Source organism: Haliotis asinina, chromosome 8 (genome assembly GCF_037392515.1).
Source record: "Haliotis asinina isolate JCU_RB_2024 chromosome 8, JCU_Hal_asi_v2, whole genome shotgun sequence".
Taxonomy (NCBI): Eukaryota; Metazoa; Mollusca; class Gastropoda; order Lepetellida; family Haliotidae; genus Haliotis; species Haliotis asinina.
The window spans coordinates 30,582,267-30,605,082 of NC_090287.1; the positions used below are offsets into that span (position 1 = coordinate 30,582,267).

At 37.6% G+C, this 22,816-nt stretch overlaps 1 protein-coding gene across 1 annotated transcript in view; it reads right to left on the minus strand.

The window, feature by feature from the left end:
• The window catches only part of LOC137294777 (serine palmitoyltransferase 2-like), a 42,813-nt gene that overhangs the window by 3,188 nt on the left and 16,809 nt on the right, over positions 1 to 22,816 (minus strand). Inside the window, exons 2-12 of the mRNA XM_067825888.1 lie at positions 9,494 to 9,664; positions 8,545 to 8,699; positions 6,078 to 6,223; positions 5,771 to 5,895; positions 5,437 to 5,530; positions 4,979 to 5,084; positions 4,210 to 4,429; positions 3,571 to 3,697; positions 2,593 to 2,728; positions 1,688 to 1,817; positions 368 to 472 (exon numbers count right to left, since the gene is read on the minus strand). Of these exons, the coding sequence (XP_067681989.1) occupies positions 368 to 472; positions 1,688 to 1,817; positions 2,593 to 2,728; positions 3,571 to 3,697; positions 4,210 to 4,429; positions 4,979 to 5,084; positions 5,437 to 5,530; positions 5,771 to 5,895; positions 6,078 to 6,223; positions 8,545 to 8,699; positions 9,494 to 9,664 (1,515 nt within the window). The remainder of the gene's footprint in view (positions 1 to 367; positions 473 to 1,687; positions 1,818 to 2,592; positions 2,729 to 3,570; positions 3,698 to 4,209; positions 4,430 to 4,978; positions 5,085 to 5,436; positions 5,531 to 5,770; positions 5,896 to 6,077; positions 6,224 to 8,544; positions 8,700 to 9,493; positions 9,665 to 22,816) is intronic.

The window sequence follows — 22,816 nt, forward strand, 5'->3', positions numbered from 1 at the left end:
AACTCTGAAAACAATTATTCTTGGTATGATGCTAATGAAAGGATTAGCGTGAGTGAGTGTGAGAGTTTTACGCAGCACACAGCAATATTTCAGCTATATGGCAATGGTCTGTAAATAATCGAGTCTGGACCAGACAATCCAGTGATCAACAACATGAACATCAATCTACACAATTGGAAACCGATGATGTGTCAACCAAGTCAGCGAGCTTGACCACCCAATCCCATTAGTCACCTCAAACGACAAGCATAGTTGCCTTTTACAGCAAGCACGGGTTGCTGAAGGCCTATTCTGCCCTGCACCTTCACAGGTTGCTTGTTAAATAGATAGAGAGAGCAATGAAAGGTGAAGGATAGACATCGGTTACCTGAAGGTGTGGCTCTGGTTCCTCCTTTTGTGTGTATGCTGGAACTGGCAGACGTGAGTACTTCAGATGCAACTTATTCCCCACATCTTCAATAATGTTCAGGGCCTGAAACATCACAAACACATGAATCAAACCTGTGGAGTACATGTCAAAGTGAGCGAGTTTAGTTTTATGCTGCACTCAGCAATATTCCAGCTATATGACCACCCAATCCCTTTAGTCGGCTCTTCCCACAAGTATAGTTGCCTTTTATGGCAAGCATGGGTTGCTGAAGGCCTATTCTACCCAAGGGCTTTCATGGGTCTCATGTCAAAGAATACATCAACCATATGTGAAACATTTCAAACACCTACACCTAGTAGTATAAGTAATAGGAGCACGAGACCATTTCAAACAAATAAGTAAAGGGAATATGCCAGCCCACAGCGCAGACAGCTGTCTGCTGTGGGCTTGTGTGAAGGGAGATGGGTTGTGTCATTTTGGGTTTGGTGTTTTTGAAAGGGGGTCTAGATCTATGTTATTTGATATTAAATACTTATTTGTTTGAAATGGTCTCATGCCCTTATTCTGAATCTGAAAAAAAAACAGACCTAAGCAATATTTCCTGCTTCCCTTCCATTAGATGTGATAAATTATTTGGAATATAATAATGTTCAGCATTTTTTGTTCACATAACAGATCTGAGAAGGAAAAAACGAAAAGAAAATAGACTCTGTCCACATGTTATCTCATGTAAACCCCTAGTTCAAATACTGTAAGACCAGTCCCTGGTCAGCCTTGTAAATGTCACTGTAAAAACAGACACAGGTAGACATCTCTGGAGCCAGTTTGCCATAACCCGTACAGCTACCACTGGTAGAACTTCAATACTGAGTTTAATAAAACTACAACCCATACAACTAGGACCTAATGACTCTCATAAAATATGAGTGAATGATTCACTGACATTGGTTTAATGCAGCTTCTAGCAACTTTCCAGCAATATCACGGCTGGGACTCCAGAAATGTGCTTCACACAATGTACGATCACCCAAAGTAATCATTATATCTAGAATCATGAAAATAACTTAAGTCCATGTTTTGTCTAAAGTCTTTACACTAAAGACCAAATTTTGTCTTCGGTTGGGTATAAAACGTACTGAGTCTTTGAGAAGACAAAACATAATCTTTAGTCAAGTTGTTCAGTAAGTTTTAGTCTTGCACAAAAAACATTTCTGTTCTGGAATTATATGACGCATGAACACAGATCAAAGGACCATCATTATGTCTGCATTCACTATCTCGAAACCTATTTTGAATGCCACCCTCCAAACGACTTACTTTATCCAGCATCTCTTTGGTGTGAGCGCCAGACAGACAGAACCTGGCTCGAGATTCAATGATTGGTGTAGCTGGAAATCCCACCACCACAATACCCAGACCTTGCTCCAAACATAAACGACTAAATGCCCTGGAAGAAAAATTATGCAATGACTAAAGATAAAGAAAGTTTAGGTTTTCATTTGATCCTTTGATTTTTTACCTCAATATCTGTTGAAACGTCAACTTTGAAAGAATAAAAGAAGATGTACATTGAAAAAAAATTGTCATCGTTCTGCATCAACTTCACTTCTAAAATGTCCATCAAAGAACTTAACACTGAACAGAAATCCAGCTGGTGTAAATGGAGGTAATTACAATCTTCCATTTAGTACCTTCCAGGCATCAAAGCGATTTCACAGACAATTTTCTTAATTCCTAAAGGCAACTAAGGATAATACAGTGCAAACCACTATATTTTCACCAACCAGGGAAATTAGACAAAAACTGAACAATACTGACGTAGACCACTTTAGTGAAAGACTCAGAGTCTATGACATGTACACTACACGCCTATAAAACAGTATGCAGGCATGTAGAGAAGTGCTGATGAGAAATTCATGACAATGATCATGTACAGGCCATTATAGCACCTCAGTAACAGCGTAAAAACAACATTCACATAAAATTACACTGCAGGAAAGATGTAGAAAATCTAGCCTGTCCACAGGATTGGCTGGTCTGATCTTTTACCAGTCGTTCCAAAGTTGTGCCTGTCCTTGAAACATAAATAAAAAAAACATTTCAAAACTTAAAACCAACATGACGACAGACTAGATTTTTTAAAACTCTTCCTCACAAAATTCCCCCGTCTCGGATGTTGGGACAGGCTATCTTTCCTACACTGAAAACTTTCAATCACATACGTTGTCTTGGCAGGCATGTAGAGGAGCATGGGCACGACAGGTGAGTCCTTGTTACCGTAGACGATGAAGCCCTTTTTCTGTAGTTCTTTGCGGAAGTATCGGGTATTCCAGGCTAGCTGCCTAATGCGTTTCTGACCTGTGCAACATACAAGGCATACAATTGTGAAAATATTCCTGCACCAGTGTAAAATACCCATACCAGTACTTACACTAACGTTGGTCCCTGTCCAAAGATGAGGTAGAACTGACAGAATTTGACAAGTTCATGTTATTGATCCTTGAGTGAGTGAGTGAGTGAGTGAGTGAGTGAGTGAGTGAGTGAGTGAGTGAGTGAGTGAGTTTAGTTGTACGCCACTTCTACCAATATTCTAGCAATATCACTATGGTGAACACCAGGAATGGGCTTAACACATTGTACCAATGTGCAGAATTGAAACTGTGTCTTGGATGCAACAAGCCCTAAAAGAACAATAATGCATATTTAAAAAGTTTTGGATTTTGGACAATAAGAACCCCAAATCATTAATCTCCATCTTCGTGGGTTAATGTGGGTTTGTTTTTCACAAAGATCAGTCATCTTATTCTGGTAAACGTCACATGAGAGAACAATGACTTGCAATCCATCAAATCAATGAGTCTCAAAACCTGATCCACTTGCCTATGGACTGCAGTCAACATAAGTTGTTGGCACCTGTTCTAAATCAGATTCACAAGCGGGAATCTTGAATGAAATGATTGGCTTGAATCATGATCACAAGCATTTGAATACAGCATGCAAGGGACTTAACTGCATATTATTCTAGCAGTCTACCACTGAAAGTGACTCTGGGAGTCAGTAATTTAACAAATACATCATCCTGTTTAAGGTTGGCTGGTTGCTTGCTAAACGCCACATTGGCAATAGGCCGTCAATACTGCGGCTGCCTGGAATGGAGAATCCTGTGATCAAAAGCATGATCATTGATCTGCATATCACACCTATGTCAGTTCCATCTCTGCCCATGATGATCTTCATCGAGTGGATGATCTGCCTGGCTACTGGTGGTGAGATGGCACAAGCATAGATGGCGCTGTGGGAGTTCACTTTCAAGTGGTTGATCAGGCGCTGGAATCAACACAAACAAGAGGTGGATGAGAGTGTGTGTGTGTTGGGTAATATCACACTTATTTGTGTTTGATTTATATTATATTTTGAATCTTTTAATCAAAATCTCCATTTATTGCCACTTACAATACATGTGGTTCTCATAAAACAAACACAAATTGTCAAAAAAGTTGACAATTACCTTACTTCCTTCAAAGAATTGTTGGAGACTGTTGCAGAAGGATTTCTTTGTATGTTTTTTACAGCTGCACTCAACAATATTCCAGCTATATTGGGGAAGGTCTGTAATTACTGAGGTTGAACCAGACAATCCAATCACCAAAAGCATAAGCATCGAGCTATGTAACTGAGCTATAATGACAGAAGGCAGGTGTGAAAGGAGATCAAACCTGGAAACTTTTGAGGTAAGGGATCTCGAACTCTAATCTTATCCAAGGGGACATAAACATACAGGTCATGAGATTCAAGCAATAAGTCAGTCCAATGTTTTGAGTTAATTCCTAGAAGCCAACCTTAGTTCCTCCAATGTAACCTCCAGCTGCACCAAAGCTCTTTGTGAATGTACCCATCAACACATCCACGTCTTGTGGGTCAACGTTGAAGTAGTCTACAACACCGCGTCCGTGTGGCCCCATGGCTCCGATACTGTGAGCCTCATCCAGGTAGATGTATGCCTTGTACTTCTTCTTCAGGGCGATGATGTCAGGGAGTCTTACTATCGACCCTTCCATGCTGTAAAAGATTATTTAGAAACACTTGAAAACAGTTCTTAGAACAGTACTGTAATGCCACTACACTGACATTCTCATACATGTATCCCACCTTATCCCCCTTTCCAGGTTAAGTCTGATAGTAAATCATCTCTGTAAACCCTGATGAAAAGTTCCCTGTATCTGTACCCTTTGATGGTAAGTCTGCCTTAACTGTACCGACAATAACAAGTCCCTGCTGTCTGTACCCACTGATAGGACCACTCTGCCTGTACCCCTTGATGGTATGTCTGCCCTACCTGTACTGACAATAACAAGTCTCTGCTACATGTACCCACTGATTGGTCCACTCTACCTGTACCCCTTGATGGTATGTCTGCCCTACCTGTACTGACAATAACAAGTCTCTGCTACCTGTACCCACTGATTGGTCCATTCTACCTGTACCCCTTGATGTTAGGTCTCCCCTAACTGTACTTCATTAGTATAAGTCTCCCCACCTGTACCTTCTTATGACAGGTCCTTTGACCCTTCTCCCCAATCTGCACAACTTATAATACATCTCCCTCACCTGTACACCCCTTCTACAACAATGAGAATCTTCTTCCAGGGTCGGTGAGTACGTGGCTGCCCATGGACCACAGCATCACAAAGTTTCTTTTCTAAATCCTTCATATCTGAAAGAAAATCATAAAAATCAAGTTTAGTTTAAAGGAAAGCTCTCACAATTTCACATTTGATACAGCTGTTTCTGAGAAGAATGAGATTATATTCTTGTGATATTCCCACGAAAGTGTCACCCAGCAGTATTCCGGGACCAGACAATCCAGTTATCAACAGCATGAGCATGATCTATGCAACTGAGATACAATGATGTGTCAACCAAGTCAACAAACCTGACTGCCCGATCCCGTTAGTTGCCTCATATGACAAGCATGGGTTACTGAAGGCCCACTCTAACCTAAATCTACTCATGTACTTATAGACTTTGGGTACAGGTGAACTAGCAGCAACAAGCAAGAGCCTTACTATTATGTTTGAATATTTTGATTGTAGCACCACTGAGTCGAGCACCCAGGACAAGGGAAGCGTGGTTCAGTTCATCGCTGAGGATGAGGCAGCCCTGGAAACAGCAAAACATGGATCAGGAAACAGCAGAAATTAAAAGCACCAATTCATAGTGACAAGCTGACAGATGTCATTCACAGAATGACGAATACAAATGTCAGAATGTCAGTGTAACTATACCAGATGGAAAATTGTTCAAAATGACTTCCCCCCAATTTTGTACCACACTAGTCTGGAAGGCTGCTACATAGAGAGCTGATGTTTGATCTTAATAAGTTACAATACTTTTACTAACCTTATCCACCAGGGCAGGCATATTCATGGAGTTGGTGGCGAAGCCCATTGGGAAGGTGACAGCTGCCTCAACTCCAAGAAATTCAGCCATCAACTCATCCAGCTCCTTGTGAATTTCCAAATAACCTGACAACAAAAGATGATCATAATTGGAATGATTAAAGAAGAATGGTCACACCTGGTAACATAATTTAGCTGTTTTTTCCTGATATATTCATGCAGATTCTGCTGATTCTCTATGTCTCAAAAGAGATAGGGAGAAAAACTGTGACAATGAGAGACAGAAAGGGAGAGAGAGAAGAACTCACCCAATTCCTGCCTACTGGCACAAACGCCTACTCCATCTTCCAAGGTCGTGACCTCCACAGCCTCAGCACACGGTCCTGTGTTCTCAGCAAAACCAAGGTAGTTGTATGACCCAAAGTTCATAACTGTTTTCTTCTTGCCAGTCAGCCTTGAAAATACAGTTTTTTGTAAGAAACCATAATTCTTTTTATAATGTCTTAAGGGAAATATATACCTTCATGCTTACAACCCATTTTTCTTAGAAAACTTTTCAAAACTGTCAAGTCAACTTAACTCTTTTCTTCCTGCAATTTCATCAAACACTACACAAAGGTAATTGCAAAAGAAAATCTTTACACACCTGAAAATAAGGGTCAGAATTGCTTTTAAGGAATCTAAGTTTGCTTATGAAGCTAGTAAGGCTCGATGACTTTTCTGAGTCATTGCTTATGAAGATATGACTGACATGCAACATCATCATACAGCTGAGATATTGCAGGGTGAATGATAAAGACAAACTAAGCACACAAAACAAATCTAATAGTCTTTGCTGCATCCCAACCTTAACATCTGGTTACTAAACTCCTCATCCATTCGACGACCCATTGTCCATTTTGTCTTGTTTCTATACACTAGATATGGCAGGAATATTGCTACAAGCTGTGTAATAGCAAACCCACTCTCTCATCCACTCTTCTTTGACAAGCTATCATCCACACTGTTTTGTTTGAATATGCCAGATATCAAAAACAAATGAAAAAAAATAAAATAAAATGAACACAGAAATTTAAACAGAAACTTGTATCCTCAAAGTTCCTCAAAGTTATCATCATTTACAATTTGCCACAGTTACAAAGTAGAAGAGTTAGCAGGAGATGACAAAGACCCTCACAAATTAAAAAGATCAAAATGACCACTTGACAACATAGTCTTTATATGTGTGTAAAAAAATTCTTATTAGTAAAACTTAGAGACTGGTCTGGAAAATCACACTTCTAAAGCAGAGTCAAACTCAAACCTCTTGGCATGGAAATGGAAAACATATAGAACCTAGAAAAAAACGAGTAGCAAAGGGCATCAGCTGGCAACCTGACTTTAGTGTGTGCAAAGTCGAAAAATACACATTAGTTTTAGAGGTAACAGAGTCAAAGTCATCCTTGTTGCCATGGCAACTGGAAACTTTTGTGAAATAATCACAGATAAAAATATCTTCAAAAAAAAAAAAGGAGTAATAGGCATGATTCCTGTGACAATTGTACAAAGCTACATTATTGATGAAAGGCAACAAATTCTAATCAGCCATTCTTAGATTTTTCTAGAGTAAATAATCATTTTGTCTGCCACACTGTCATGTGAAAACTACCTTAAACAGTCACTGCTGTCTTGTTCGGAGTAATGTTAGCTCAGCATGTCCAACAAACCAACCTGAGAACCATTGATTGATTTATTTTGTAAGGTTTCGTAAACCAGGCCCATTTACACCAAGACAATAATAAAGGTTTGTTTAAGTCTTAGAATTATAATAAAGCGGAAAGCCTGCCACATGATCTGATTTAATAAAATTTCTTCCTGAATTTCATGGCACATATTAGGGGCACAGCAAATCTGCTCCGCAGCAAATATGACAACACTGCGAATTAATAGGAATTAATTACAAATTCAATAGTGACTAAGCAGCTTGTGTATTGGTAATTATATTTGGTGAAATAATACAAAATTTATTTGACATGTTTCAAACATGTTGACAGTTTTGATTTATTGTAACAACGGCCAGCGACCACAATACTGTAAAATGAAATATATGACCATTATTTGGACTGTCTATTATCACTGGTTATTATCCTGAATTGATATTCAGTTTTGCATTCCTCGTTTTGATAAACACACATAACCTCATTCTTTTAAAAAAAAAATGCATATTCACTTCTAGTGATCGAATAGCGAAACGATTTTATGAAGAGACACATTCACAGACTACAAGAGTAAACAGAACTTGCAAACAGTATTCTTGGCATGTTAAAGTCCAGTCACAGTAGAGTTATTAGTGCGAACTTAAAGACTGACGCCACCATTACCTGATGGTGAGGTGTTCTTGCAATGCAGTAAATGCAATTTTATAATCTTACCTCACAAATAAATGTCATTTTCTGATTGGCTGAGCCAATGTGTACCCAGCTTACAAGTGAGCAACATTTTCTGTGTAAATGGCTGGAAATGCCAAACTATTGGAATTTGTTTGAGACTTTGTGTTAGTACTGTTTGGTCAGATGCCTAAGTCAGGTACTCCTTATTATAAGATACCAGCACTTCAAACTGTTGAAAATTTACATTGAGGTGTTCAGTACAATAAATATGTTGTTCACTGGTCCTTCGGGGTTGATGTACCCTTGATATTTGTTTACAATCCATGTCCCCCTCAATACCAGTGAACAACTTATAATAGTGCCATTGATAGGCAGCCAAGAGTTATCTCCCCTAGTCTATACATACTCGAAGTTCCATCCATGGTCAGGGGTGACACGTTCCAGGGTGTCCATGTAGGCTCCTGCCACGCTGCAGATGGGCCGGTTCCAGCAATCCCGCACACGGCGGTAAAGGTTCCGTGTGTAGAAGCTCTCCCAACTGGCGTACAGAGGCACAAACCCCTAAGACCAAAACAAACATGTCATATTTTGACATGACAAATGTAACATATATTACAAAGGTGCAGAATTAAGTTGGTGAATAGATCACAACCTTCAAAACATATGTCACATCCACTTGTATTAACTTTGAGGTACTGATATTCAGTGGACACATCTCAAAAGGAATCTGTTTGTAGTGATTCAGATATCCAGACATTCGTTTATCAAGACAGTATCTGAGAAAATGCAAGTGTCCACATAAACAAGGTTTAAAAGGAGATGCAACCACTGTGACCATCAAAAATGCCCATTCGACCTACAAAGTTGAAAAAAAAAGGTGATGAAAAACAGCCTGCGAAATCAGAGTTCAAACGATTCACTAATAAGCAATGCACTAATTCAATCATTGACCACATGCAATTTGAAATCAAAACCTATTGGGCTTATGTGCCACAAACAAAGAGCCGGCTAAGCGTATCGGCAAATGACCAGTGACCAATGACCAGTCGTTACACTTAAGTGCACAGCTCTGACTGGGTTCTGTATTGCGGCTGCTTCATTTCAAGAGAGTTAAACACAAGTACAAACTACTGCACTTTTGATTTACGATTATACGCTTGCTTACGTGTTTTTTCTTAATCTGCAATGCATGTTATATAACAGTGATAACTGTGTTTTAATCATGGTTGATATTTTGGTTGCATGTGACCTTTAAAGAAAACTTAATCTAATGTTTGTAGTTTTGTTTCAGGTGAGGCCTTTGCTGCATCCATCAAGATATCAAGTGTTACACTCTTTGTTGAAACACTACTTACGGGCAGTTTAATTTCTGTAATTGCCTTAGTTGTTTCCAATCCATGTGAGCGAAGGAAGTCCCGGATGTGTCCGACCACAACAAGGATCCCATAGCCAATGTATGTGATGATGGCAATGACCAGGGGGGTTTCTTCAAAGGACTCATAAAAGTCTTCCTTCCAACTACTTAGCTGCAAACAAAGAAAACACAAATATACATCAAACACTATCAAAAAAGTATCATCTCTACCACTGTGACTTTAAACAAAGGCTGTGGTCAAAATGGTACTACATGGGCAGAAAGAGGTGTTATAAGATACATTTTCGATAGTATCTTACATGATTTATTCAAATTCATAGGAGAAAATAAAGTCTTTCTTTCAGTATTTTACCCATTTTGGGTTGGAAAGAGATGTTGGTTGGTTATAAAAAGACCTTTCTTTCTTTTCGTTCTTTCTTTTCTACTATTCACTTTCAGAGTTAGCTGATGCTTAGACGTCTGCTGTAAGACAAAGGAGTGTGTTAGTTTGCAGGGGAAATCACTGTCGAGTCACCAGTGACTCAGTCAAAAACTATGTCTGATACAAAATAACATCAGGGTCAGATTTGATAGTAGCATTCTAAATTTAGGGTATCAAGTGACATAAAAAATAAAGTCCTGTCATTATGAAAAGTCATGTGTGAGGAAGGCAAGAACATAAACTGAAACACAGCAGTTATGTTTCAGATCTGCATCTCCAGTTACACCATCTGTCAAACCAGAATACTTGGTCCCTTCAGGTGCATGAAAGAGAGAGCCTATCATATCATCTATATAACAAATTTCTTTACAAAACAATGTGTACAAAACTTGCCGATTCATTGTGTAAATAGCTTTCTAATACAGTTGCCATCACCATACAAACCCATATTGTGCTGACATATCGTCATCCATTTTCGGTGACTGAGTCATTTAGTTGAAGGCTAAAATCGGCTTTCAGTCGACTTGCAGAAATAACAATAAAGTACAGGTAGATGTCACGAGTGGTAATTGATAGGTCAGTCACCTATGATTGTGTGTACATTTAGTATAAATCGATTGCATGTGATGGTAGCATAATGACAGGCAAAGAAAGCAGCTAGGGTACATGAAGCATCCAGTCTGGACATGATGCATTGTACCATGAAGCATTTTGAGTCATGGTCATCTAAAACCCTACTTTTTAACTCTTTAATCCTAGCAAAGACAAGATGGTCTATGGTACACACTGGGGCTTTTCATCACAAGGAGCTCTATTTCAGATTTGTTGATCACTGTTTAAAAGTTTAGATTCTAGAGATTTAGGTTTGTGCATTTACAGAGGACCAACTGTCTAAAAGTATTCCTTCTCACAGTAACCACGCAGCCATGCAAATTTTCGTTAATTTTTCAACCATTCTGTAGAAGCTGAAAATGTAAATGTATAAGCATGTTAAACAGTGAGTGAGTGAGTGAGTTTAGTTTTGTGCCACAATCAGCAGTATTCCAGCTGTATGGTGGCGGGCTGTAAATAATTGAGTCTGGACCAAACAATCCAGTGATCAACAACATGAACATCAATCTGCACAAATGGGACCGATGGCATGTGTCAACCAAGGCAACAAGCCTGACCACCCAATCCTGTTAGTTGTTTCTTACAACAAGCATGGTGGCTGTTTATAGCAAGCATGGGCTGCTGAAGACCTATTCCACCCCAGATCTTCAGTGATACATGTTAAAGACCTTATGTCATGACTTGCTTAAGGCCTTTAGATATGGTGAGCCAAGAAGATTCAGGCCTGGGTGCAAACAAAGGAGCAAAAGATTGAGAAAAATATAAATGTAAGACCATCCACCATAAAAAGGTAAGGCACAAAAGGCCAGCATCTAAATCATGGTGAAATGACATTTACTGAGGTCAAGGACAGGTCACAAATTTATCCTTCCCCTTCAATCATGGCCATACTAAACCATCAGACATGTTGTGGACAAATAATCCCATGTGCAACATGATCAACATGGCTAAGTGTGTCTGTCATAGGATCCTGTGTATTAATGCACACAGGGAAACAAACAATCCCAAATGGAAAAGCCCAATATACTGCCAGTTTGTAGGTATGGTTGTGAGGACTCTGTATCCTGTTTGGAGCAGCTTGGTTGCTTTTTAGGTGATTAAAGTCAACTGAGCATGACCATCTGAACCATTTATCCCCTCAAGCGACTAGCATATGATCGTGGACACCTGTAGTGAACCAGAATCAGCCTAGTTAGCTAGCTTTCTCTAAACTAAGGGTGTCTGGCAGACTAGTTGGGAAAACTAATCTTTGAAATTTCACATTTTCCTGAATACCAAGAAGTTTACACATTGCATTTTGATGTTACATACAACATAATGACACAATTAAAGCATTAAAACTCACTATTTTGTTTTTACTGGTTCAGTACATTTTCTCTCAACTTAGACACAAAATAAGTTATTTATCATTAGTTTAACATGAATAACAGAAATTTCTCAAACCTATTTGGAGAATTTTTAAGTAAAGTAGATATACTAAAATGCTGATAAAAACCTCTTTTTGAGATATTTGAAAAAAAATCTGATACGAAATTTCATCAAATAGTAGCAAGTGTATTTCCTTGTGTTGATACAAAAGAAACACACTGTCATGTCATTGTAACTGCAAACACCAACCCATTTCATCCCTGATTTGCTAACTTAGGGTTAACATTAGATACTAATTAAGTCCAAATAAATTCCCAATCATCTGTCTGTACTGTGCATTCCTTCAGTTTTATTGACTTTACCATTATTTATGGAAGCCATTGTTTGTGTTAATGCAACATAAGCTTAAAAAAACCTGACTTGCCATTCATGTTTTTTATGCATGAGTGAGTAACGGTCAAGTCTGTAAATAATCACGTCTTTTCAGATAGTAGTTGATGAGGATCTCTCAATGTTTATCTGGTCGTGATGACTTTGAATCGATGAGGTCACTGTTATCATCCTACCAATAAGTTGATTCTTATATGTTAGACAATGGGCACAGCTACACATAAGGACATTGGCCATCACAGATACAACTTTAAAATATTCCTATTATTTTGCTTCCCTGACCACTCAAACACAACGAAAGTGTACACAACCAAATAATGAAATCAACTTTCCCGCTGTGTTCTGAATATTTCCATACATAATCTTCACATAAACATAAAAACATACCATTAAATAAAGCCCCATGATTTGTGTGTGATAATTCATTCACATATAGATACATCACATACTGAAGCTAGAGTATCAGTCAGTTTGCCTGTTACTGAAAGACTTCATAAACAATGACAGTCCAATTAATTGAAATTAACAAAGATTGGTCAAAAACAACAAAGCAATCGATGACATTTGCACTATATCAAACACAAATGATTCTGGAACACTTTGTGGCATGAAAAACATTTTTACAAGTATGCTTTCGTTGGTGTTATCAGATTACATGTCATAAGCACTACCAGCTTGTGTTAGCTACTAGAGCTTGTAATTCATATCATCTATGGATGGTGAAACAATGGATGGTTGCCAGGCAACAGGTATATTAGTTTTCGTTTTTATACGACTTATTAGGTGTTAAGTAACATCAGATTTCCTTCTAAATGTTAGTTCTTACTCCAAGAGTAACCAGCAGTGATGCTGGCCAAAGCTTTCACATCACGTTTGGGGAATATTTTGCTTTCTATGCCAAACAACAACTGACAAGACATAAAACAAAACTGCCCCAAACTGATTAAGATATCAATCATACTCCATCAATGAATTCCTTATTCTTGCTGTTCAGCAATTTACCCCTCAATCTAATGTGTAACCCTTCCTATTGTCATTATCAAACTGAAAACAAATATTCTAATTTTGACCTCTGAACTCATTTTCTTTTTTGTCTTTACCAACGAATGAGCATTCCTTCAGGAGCAAGTTATATTATTGAAATACATGTATATAAGTCATGTTGCAGCTTTCAGTTACCACTTGAGAATGATCACTAAATTTAAAATCTTTCATTCCTCTGATAAATATAGGTCATCGCACAAATGTGTTTTGGGATGGTAATATCCTGCATTTGGAATACACATGGAAGAATGGGATCCTTCATGAGCTAAAAATGTAGCATTTATTACTAATGCAGGATATACACCACCCTAAAACACAAGAGGGTGATAACCAAATTATCATACGTCATTCTTACTTTATAACAATAAATTGGAAAATATGAAATATCAGAAATGGGCCTCACACACTGTACCTATGCAGGGAATTGCACCCTGGCAGTCATTCAAATTACCAAATCCAATATACAGTGACGTCTCTTTTATCCAACATCATCCATTGCACAGTACATTTTTGGATAAATGAGGATGTCAGATGAAATAAATGAGACTAAAGTACATTTATTCAATTTGTTATCAACAAAAGCGTTGGATCAAGCCAATTGTCGGATAAATGGAGGTTGGATTAACGAGATGAAACTGTACAATAGTTGGCCATAAGCTAGCCATCATTAGTGAAATTTCTATAGGCTTACATGTTAATTAACTCTTGCAAGAATAATTTCCATAAATTTAGTTTCAGTCAAAATGCTTTCAGTACTACCAGCTGGGAAATCATCTCAGCTCCATACACATATATTCCATTCAATTTTCTGATGATTATTAGTGAGTGAGTGAGTTTAGTTTTACGCGGCACTTGGCAATATTCCAGCTATATGGTGGCGGTCTGTAAATAATTAAGTCTGGACCAGACAATCCAGTGATCAACAACATGAGCATTGATTTGTGCAATTGGGAACCGATGACATGTGTCAACCAAGTCAGCAAGCTTGACCACCCAGTCCCAATAGTCACCTCTTACGACAAGCATAGCTGCCTTTTATGGCAAGCATGGGTTGCTGAAGGCCTATTCTACCCTGAGACCTTCACGGGTCCGATGATTATTAAGAGAAATGCAACTATTTAAACATCATATATTAGATATACCAATCAGGTTTAACATGGCTGTCTATGGGAGAGATTAAAATCAAGTACTCATGGTGCTTAATTAATCAGGTGTTGTCATTCAATAACTAATCATCAGAATGATGAAAGAAAACTATGTTTACATAACTGAAAATCAGTGACTTCCAAAATGTCTGCGAAATATAAAAATAAAAAGACTTTTACTTAATTATTTAAAATTACCTTTGCAACAGTTACTTAACATGCAAGTCTATGGATATTTCACTAATGATGACTCACTCATGACCATCTACTAAACTTTGATGATAACAGCTCTTGGTGCCATGATGAAATTGCTTCGGACATGATCAAAACAACTGTTCCAGGACAACAAAATCTCTGAATAAGACATTAATTTGCAAAAATACTCAAATTTACTATAAATGTGTGAAAAACTGTGAGTTACTAAATGAAATATTTTGCATCAGAATATTCACAGAAAATACACAAAACAAAAGCCTAGTTCTCAATGCATCTCTCATTATGCATGAGTTGAAAATATATTATCCATAACTGACAAACCTATAATATTTCTGATCATGCACAAGTTGGATGACAGGGTACTTTGTATTCAGAGCTATGCATGCAAAGCTCATGAACACCCATGTTATATGCATGTATGCATGTTTGTACTTCATATGCGTGTACATAGAACATATACAGCACTAAACAGAGAGCTTGGCAGACGCCTAGGGTATTGGGGTATATTTCTTCATTTGTATCATTTTATAACATTGCATCATTCTATTGATCCTTGCCAGTGATGCATATTCTCTTTAGAATGATCAACCACTGTCCCAGTTTGATCTCTCACAATAAAGTAACACATGCCCAAGATGGGTAAGTTAAGAACTAATTAAAACAATTTTATATGCAACAGATCACCAAATTAATAATACTTTCATATATCTGTGAATTTCCAAATATTTTGATTATGTTCACTCATACAGACTATTATATATATAACCGAATTGTTTGATGATACTTTAAGACTGGTAACATAGAATTGATATTTAAAAATTTTATATAGAATTAGTGAAATTTGTACATGCAGCCATTGGCAGCCTCTAGATATCATATTCTCATGATATAACATACTTCTCCATTAAGTGTTAAGTTGACTTAAAGGTCACATGCAATGTAAAACACAACTTTGCAGATTATGATACCTTTTGGTATGCACTTACTGAAACAAATCATCAAAAATGCCAATTCAACCTATAAAGTTGAAAGAAAAAACGCGATAGAAAAAAAGCCTGCGAAATCGGAGTTCAAACAATTCACTAAATTTCCCCCACCGCTGGGGGAAAAAGTGGTTTCAACAGCTCTGCAGCGCCCATAACGCATGTGCAGTGAGCAGGTTCGTGGAGCTTGAAACAGTATGCATGCCCGGAGTATGAGGTCATGAGAATTCTAATCTTGGATGTGTACACAAACAAGTAAATAATCTACTTAAAAAAACTTATTGATTGTTGTAAACAGCCTCTGTCAGAGAGAAAGCGCATTGTCTGGTTTATTGACACCTATATGTCTGCCTGCCTGTCTGCTGAAGACAATATGCAATACACAGCTTCAATCATTGCCCACACGCAATTTCAGGCTATACACCATAAACAAAATAAATTGATTTATGACTCGTGCACCCAAGTCCTGTCTCTGCCACATTATGTAATTAGGCAGGTGTGATACTTGTACGCATGGCATGTTTTTATGTCTGTGGGTTGCAAACAAACTACATCCATTTTTCTTGGATGACTGGATCCAACGGAAACTGGTGCAAACGCTTGTCAGTTTCAAGTCCTGTTTCTACTTGGACAAATAACAGTTTCCAGCCATGCAGTAGCTCACCACCGAGGTGATTTTTGATTGGATCAAACACAAATTCCGAGAACACGTATTTACAAAACCCAACATCTCTATATACATTCTTTATGGGGGATGACAACTTCTTCTAGTGTATATGATTGTTTGACAATGGTATATGAATCCATACTGAAACGACGCATCCAGTACAATAAAAAAAGTTGTTATCCATAAAGAATCTTACTTTCTTGTGAATCGCCATACTTCTAAAATGCTCACCAAACAGATCATCTTTCTGTGCACACATTGATCCCTCAGCGTATCAGCAAATGAACCAGCCATTACACTTGAGTGCACATCCACCCGCTATGACTAGGTTCGGTCTCCCAAGGATTTCGTTTCCAGGGAAGTAAGCCCAAGTACAAAATATTGCACTTTTGAAACGCGACTGTATGCTTATAATTTTGTTTATTTGTTTTTTCACAAGCAGCAGTGTATATTATATGTCATGAAAAAGTGATAACTGTGTTTTAATTATGTTTGACTTTTGGGTTGCATGTGACCTTTAAGTATCCCAACATCAAGGTAAGCTTGGAAGGTAACATATTTTTAATTACAAACATAGATGATCTTACCTACTTCTATTTTCAGTTACCAATTAGCCGCATAGTGAAATATATTTGACTAAAATCACAGTATATTCTACATGTACCAGTATGCAAAAAGAGTCCTTACTGTTCTCACATGCGTCCCATCGAGTGGATATTTATGCAGATTGAAAATAATGACCTCACCATTTCACTCGATCAGATGTATAAAGGGTATTTAGCACAAAAAAGTAAACTTCAAAATATGTGGAGTGAAAAGATCAGAGTGTGTCACTAAGTGTTAGTTGTTGTTTGGAAAATATAAGCATGATGAAATCATGGCTCATCTATCTGTGACGTCATGCAGAATTGGCACAAAATATTCTCATGGAAATATGTAAGATAATACATAAACGTACAAGTGTTCCTTTATATACTTCCAGAACTTTACTCACACTGCACTACATGTACAAAGAATGCAAAGACTGCCTGGAAAAGAATATGGAAACACTTGTTCTTTGATATATTCCTCTATTTGTTTCCAGAAGTTTATCTGAATCCACCATTCTCAATCTCTTGCCTAACTATTTACATTTACATGTTGTATTCATAATATCTCTGCAGTACTAATTGGCAACTGTTGTACTGAGTTAGCATGTTCAAGAAAAGGTACATGAAAAGTTTGTTATTCAGAAATGGTATGGGTTTCGGTCAGTTGTCATGTGCTTAGGTTTAATGATGTTGGTCATGACATCTTTTCATAATATACTGTTTTGCTATCTGTCATGGTTGCAGATGAATGTGGAGCATTAGAATATAGGATGACAAGCATAAATCAAACAGAATTGGAGATACAAGTACTATCTGAGTGAGTGAGTGAGTTTCATGCCACACTAAGCAATATTTCAGTCATATGACGGCAGTCTGTAAATAGAGTTTGGACCAGACAATCCAGTAACCAACAACATGAGCATCGATCTGCGCAGTGGGGAACCAATGACGTATGTCAACCAAGTCAGCAAGCCTGACCACCCGATCCCATTAGTCACCTCTTACGACAAGCATAGTATGTACCGTTTGAAGCATCAAGATAATGGATGACTGAATAAGTAGTGTTATCAGTTAGTCAGTGAGTGAGTGAGTGAGTGAGAATATTCCATATATTCCATCACATTGGGGACACCAGAAATAGGCTTCATAATATATCAGATAGATATAAAACGTCTATGCGAGATGGCCTACTGTCTTGTACGTGAGATGAGTTCGCTACACAGTACTAGGTGAAATGCTTGACTCATAATAAACCTATCACTGTGGAACTAACTTGACTGTGCGCAAACACAGCAAGTGTGACATTATGGTTATGTTTAGATTTTATAATATCACCTTGTTTGAGTTAACTCAGAGAAGTTGATTTCTGAATCATTGCATGAATTATTATTGCCATGCTTAGAAAATGCAATGTAAGGCCAGACCACAATTTCTTGTTTTACGGATATTTGTCCTCTGAAAACCTAAAGGCAGGAGGGAAAATAAATAAAAACAAAATTTCCAATCAATGTAATATTCCTTCTAAATACTCAAAGTATTTTACTTTTGGCAATTAATGAAGCGAATATGGGTCAAAAACAACCTAAAAAGTATTTTCTTGTAAGTTTACATTTTTAGCCGATGAAAACATTAAGATTTTATTTTTTGAGTGGGGAAAATTAATTTTTATTTTGTTTCTTTTTCTTGACTGAAATGTGGGAAATGTGAAGATCTTCTTTTAACTTTTTTTTATAAAAAAAAAAACCCAACAAAACAAAACAATTATTTGAAAACCTTTAACAATCATGGTGTAGCTATAGTAACAGTTTATAATAATATCCGTTTGTATGGTGCCCTATCCACACATTAGTGGTGCAGTATATCTGAGTATTTTGTTTATAAACATTTTAAATGCCTGTTAAATGAAGGAATGTACCTTGCACTCCTTAACCCTGTACATCTGAGACCATGCATATCTCTTTCCAGGTGTAGTATGTTTAAACTTGCAGCTGATTTTCAGAGATACAAAAATGATCCATACACTGAACGACTATGTAAATATTGTACAGAAAGGGAAAGATTTTATATTGAACAGAATTTCATATATTGCTTTTATGTGAGTGTTACTCAGCCCATAGAAATATGTCCCACACTGTAACATTTATGGAAAAGTTTTCATGTGAAAATGTTGATGGTGTATATAACCTATTTCTGTATTTGTATATGTCCAACAGCTATCAGAATTTACTGTTACAGTCAGGTATGCATGATTCATATATCACAGTGTGTATTCTAAGCCTATGGTTTTGAGTGAATACACTGTGTCAGACAGACATATACTTGTTAGAAGAGCTAGTATTGTAGAATTACTCCAGAGTGTTATACATAAAACAACATTATTCTAACATATTGCATTATTGTTAAGCATTTAGCTGTTCTTTCAGCATATTAGGCAAAAGTTCAAATCATATATACTAATTTACAGTCAAGGCTAATTCAATCTTTGCCATCTTAAATAAAATGCTAGCAAGTAGGGACAGTCAAGTTGTACAGGCTACAGGAATACATGGCTTAGCTTAGCCATGTTAACATGGCATAAATTTTCAGAATTATCGGGCCATTTTTTTACTTACTGCACAGACAGTTCAACCTTAAGCTGACAGATCACATCGTTTGAGAGATTTAAGCTGTTCAGGATGAACTGTCAAGCATTACCTACATATAACACTATGTTCAAGATACAATTTCAACTCAATAGAAATCACAAAAAATTTGGTATGTGCACATGGTTTTGGTGCATGATGAAGGAATCAAATTTCTACAGTGATTACTTTAATGATAACTTTTTTACATAAATTTCAATGGCATTAATACAATTTTGAATTGAAGAAAAATATGTATATATTTTTTCCAGATGAGCGCATTGGATGTTAGGCTTGCTGACTTGCACGTCATAATATCCCAGTTGCCTACCTCAATGCTCATGCTGTTGATCACTGTACTGTATGGGCCAGGCTCAATTCTGTAACTTTTGACTTATACTCCAGCTATATGGTTGCAGTCTGTAACTAATCTAGCCTTGGCCATACAATCCAGTGATCAAAGTCACGAGCACTCAATTGTGTTAGTCAGCTTTTTCAACGAGCATGGGTTGCTGAGGACCAATTCGATCTAACCTGGATCTTCTTGGAAAGCAGAGGTTTATGACTATGGGGAACAGGTTGAAAGAATATGGGTTTCCAGAGGAATAATGAGGGAAAGGCTCTACCTAAATGACCAGAAACCATGTGACTAAGGAGGACATGATCAATAGTATTGCCATTATAACCAACTTCTAGAAGACTGGCTACACATTTAAAGGCTGTGGTGCAAAACTAAACAAGGAGACACAGTCATCAATATGCCCCACAATGGCAAAATATTGTTGATGAATATGTCTATGAGTTATGATTATGTCAAATGTAAGTTGTGTACACAGCAAAGCAGATGGAGAATACTGAAAGGTTTCAAAGTTCTGATCCAGAAGAGCACTACCACCAAATTCTGATGACTAACGTGTTTAATTTGATTAGCAAACATGAAATTCCAACGTTTAATTATTTTCTGAAAATAAAATCAATAAAATATAAAGTTAGCATCGAGTAAGTATACAGACCTAACCTGGCACATTATGGGATCAGGGGAGTAGGGAGTGGGTCTGCCTGAAATGTGAAACCCTCAATGAAACCTTCAACCCACTCACAGGCTTGTTTCTATGGAAACGCACCTCCTCTTACCACCTGACTGATACAGTGGGAAATTCAAATCTGGATTTAGAAATAGAAAAATATATTTGCAAAATGTATGTTTTGTAGACTGTCTAAATCCATGCATTTCATCAACCTTCATAGCATACTTCTTCTTAGACTGTGGCTTCGTTTCATCATGAAGCCCTAAGTCAAATTTGTGATATATTCATAGAATGTACTTGAATACAGCATTGTTCTGCATCGAAAGACAGCTTTGACAAAGCAATGCATGGGTTTAAATCCCGGCCTTTAACTATGCCACTGGGAGTATTTCAAGGGCATGTACACAAACACAATGTCTCCTTGGCATACTTCTTAGAGTTGAAATTGAGAAAAGTGTCTGAGTAAAGTTTCAGAGTAGCTTTCCTGGACATAACGCTCTGGTTAAGCAAATAAATGTGTTTTTATGACACAAGCATAAAACTTTGCACATTTATAGATTGATGCATAGACATTTAAGGATATGAGGGCACTCAAAATTATTTCATTTTGCGCATGTGCAGAAGGTTTTTCTTGTTTGCTTGGTGTTAAAACACTGCACTAACCTACATTTCTGCTGTATGAGAGCGATCTGTGAACAATCAAGACGTCTGAATCAGACGACCCAGTGTTTGACATCATGAGCATAAATCATTTGATGACATGCATCATCCAAGCCGGCAACCATTCAGTCCTCTTAGTTGCCTTTAACACCAACCATGGGTCCCTTAAGATGAATTTTAACAGGGATGTTCAGGGGTCTATAATTTGACATCAGCATTCCACACACTCTTAAGTAAAGCCAAAGAGACTACAGTAGACTGTTATATCCAGCAAACGAGGGTGAGGTGAAATGGAGTGTAACGTCGTACTTGAGAATATTTCGCTTCATGTGATGTCATGCATGTGAATGCATGTGTGGCTGCTTATACTAGCCTAGACTTAAACTGGTTTCATAGTGCTAGCTTGCTGAGACATTGTGCCGCAGTTAAGCATGAATATCATGCTAAAAAACATAATACAGACTCTGAGCCAACAAGTCCTTATTGTCCCCATTAAAGCAGAGCGCCAGGCTTGTGCCATATTTAGTGAGACGCTGCCTGGGATTGATCCTGCAACCTTCCACTCTCCAGTCTGATAATCTGGACATAAAAAACATGCTGCATTTGCTGTAAAGATAGTTTATTGCTGTGGGATACTTGCAGAAAGTCCACGAGGATGACAACCTAATCCTGTTATTGACCTCTTATGACAAACGTGGAACAATGAACTTGGATCTTCATGTGCATGCGCACCTGCTAAATACTACTTTACCTTATCTGGCTACTGTTTCAACTCTGGAAAGGAAATCAATGTATTAAAGGGAAATTTAAACCAAATAATAATGATCCACCTATTCAGGTTAAATGTCTTGAAAATAAAGGAGAGTACATTTTATGAACACTGGCCTTAATCACACCAACAGATTCCCATGTGAGGACTGTTTGCACATACATATGTTGTTATAAACTTTTCTGCAGCTACAAGCCCAGGTTTCAATGCTTGTCCATAATGGAACGTATCACTTTCCTACTTAATCCAACTCCAACAGGTTGGAGTTACTGCTGAGTAAGAAATGACTAATCACCTATATGACCTGCCTTGTAAACTGGTTTTATCCACATGCTGTACAAGATCTGCATACGTTGATGGGAAGGGATTTATTGAGTGTTACTGCAAGCATTACAACATCTGTTCACAACTTTATCTTGACATGGCCATTTTTTGCAGCAAACGCATGAGTATGATGGGAGAAGTGAAGGGAGATCATGGTTAAGGAACACCTTGCTCTCCATTTGTAACAGTAACATCTGTGTCTTGCACCTTGATAATAAGTGAATGAGTTTTCATGCCACTATCTGCAGAATTCCTGCAATATCATGGTGGGAAACATTTAAAAAATGGTTTGCTCATATTGCACCCAAGTGGGAAACCGAACCTGGGTCTTCATGGACACTAGAACGCTTTAACCTCTGGGCTCCCCCACCGCCCCACTCTTGGACAGACTGAATAAAAGCCTTGGAGATAAAATAAGAATTTCCCCTTTGTAGCTTTCTTCTTTCCTATTACTTCCCTGCTACA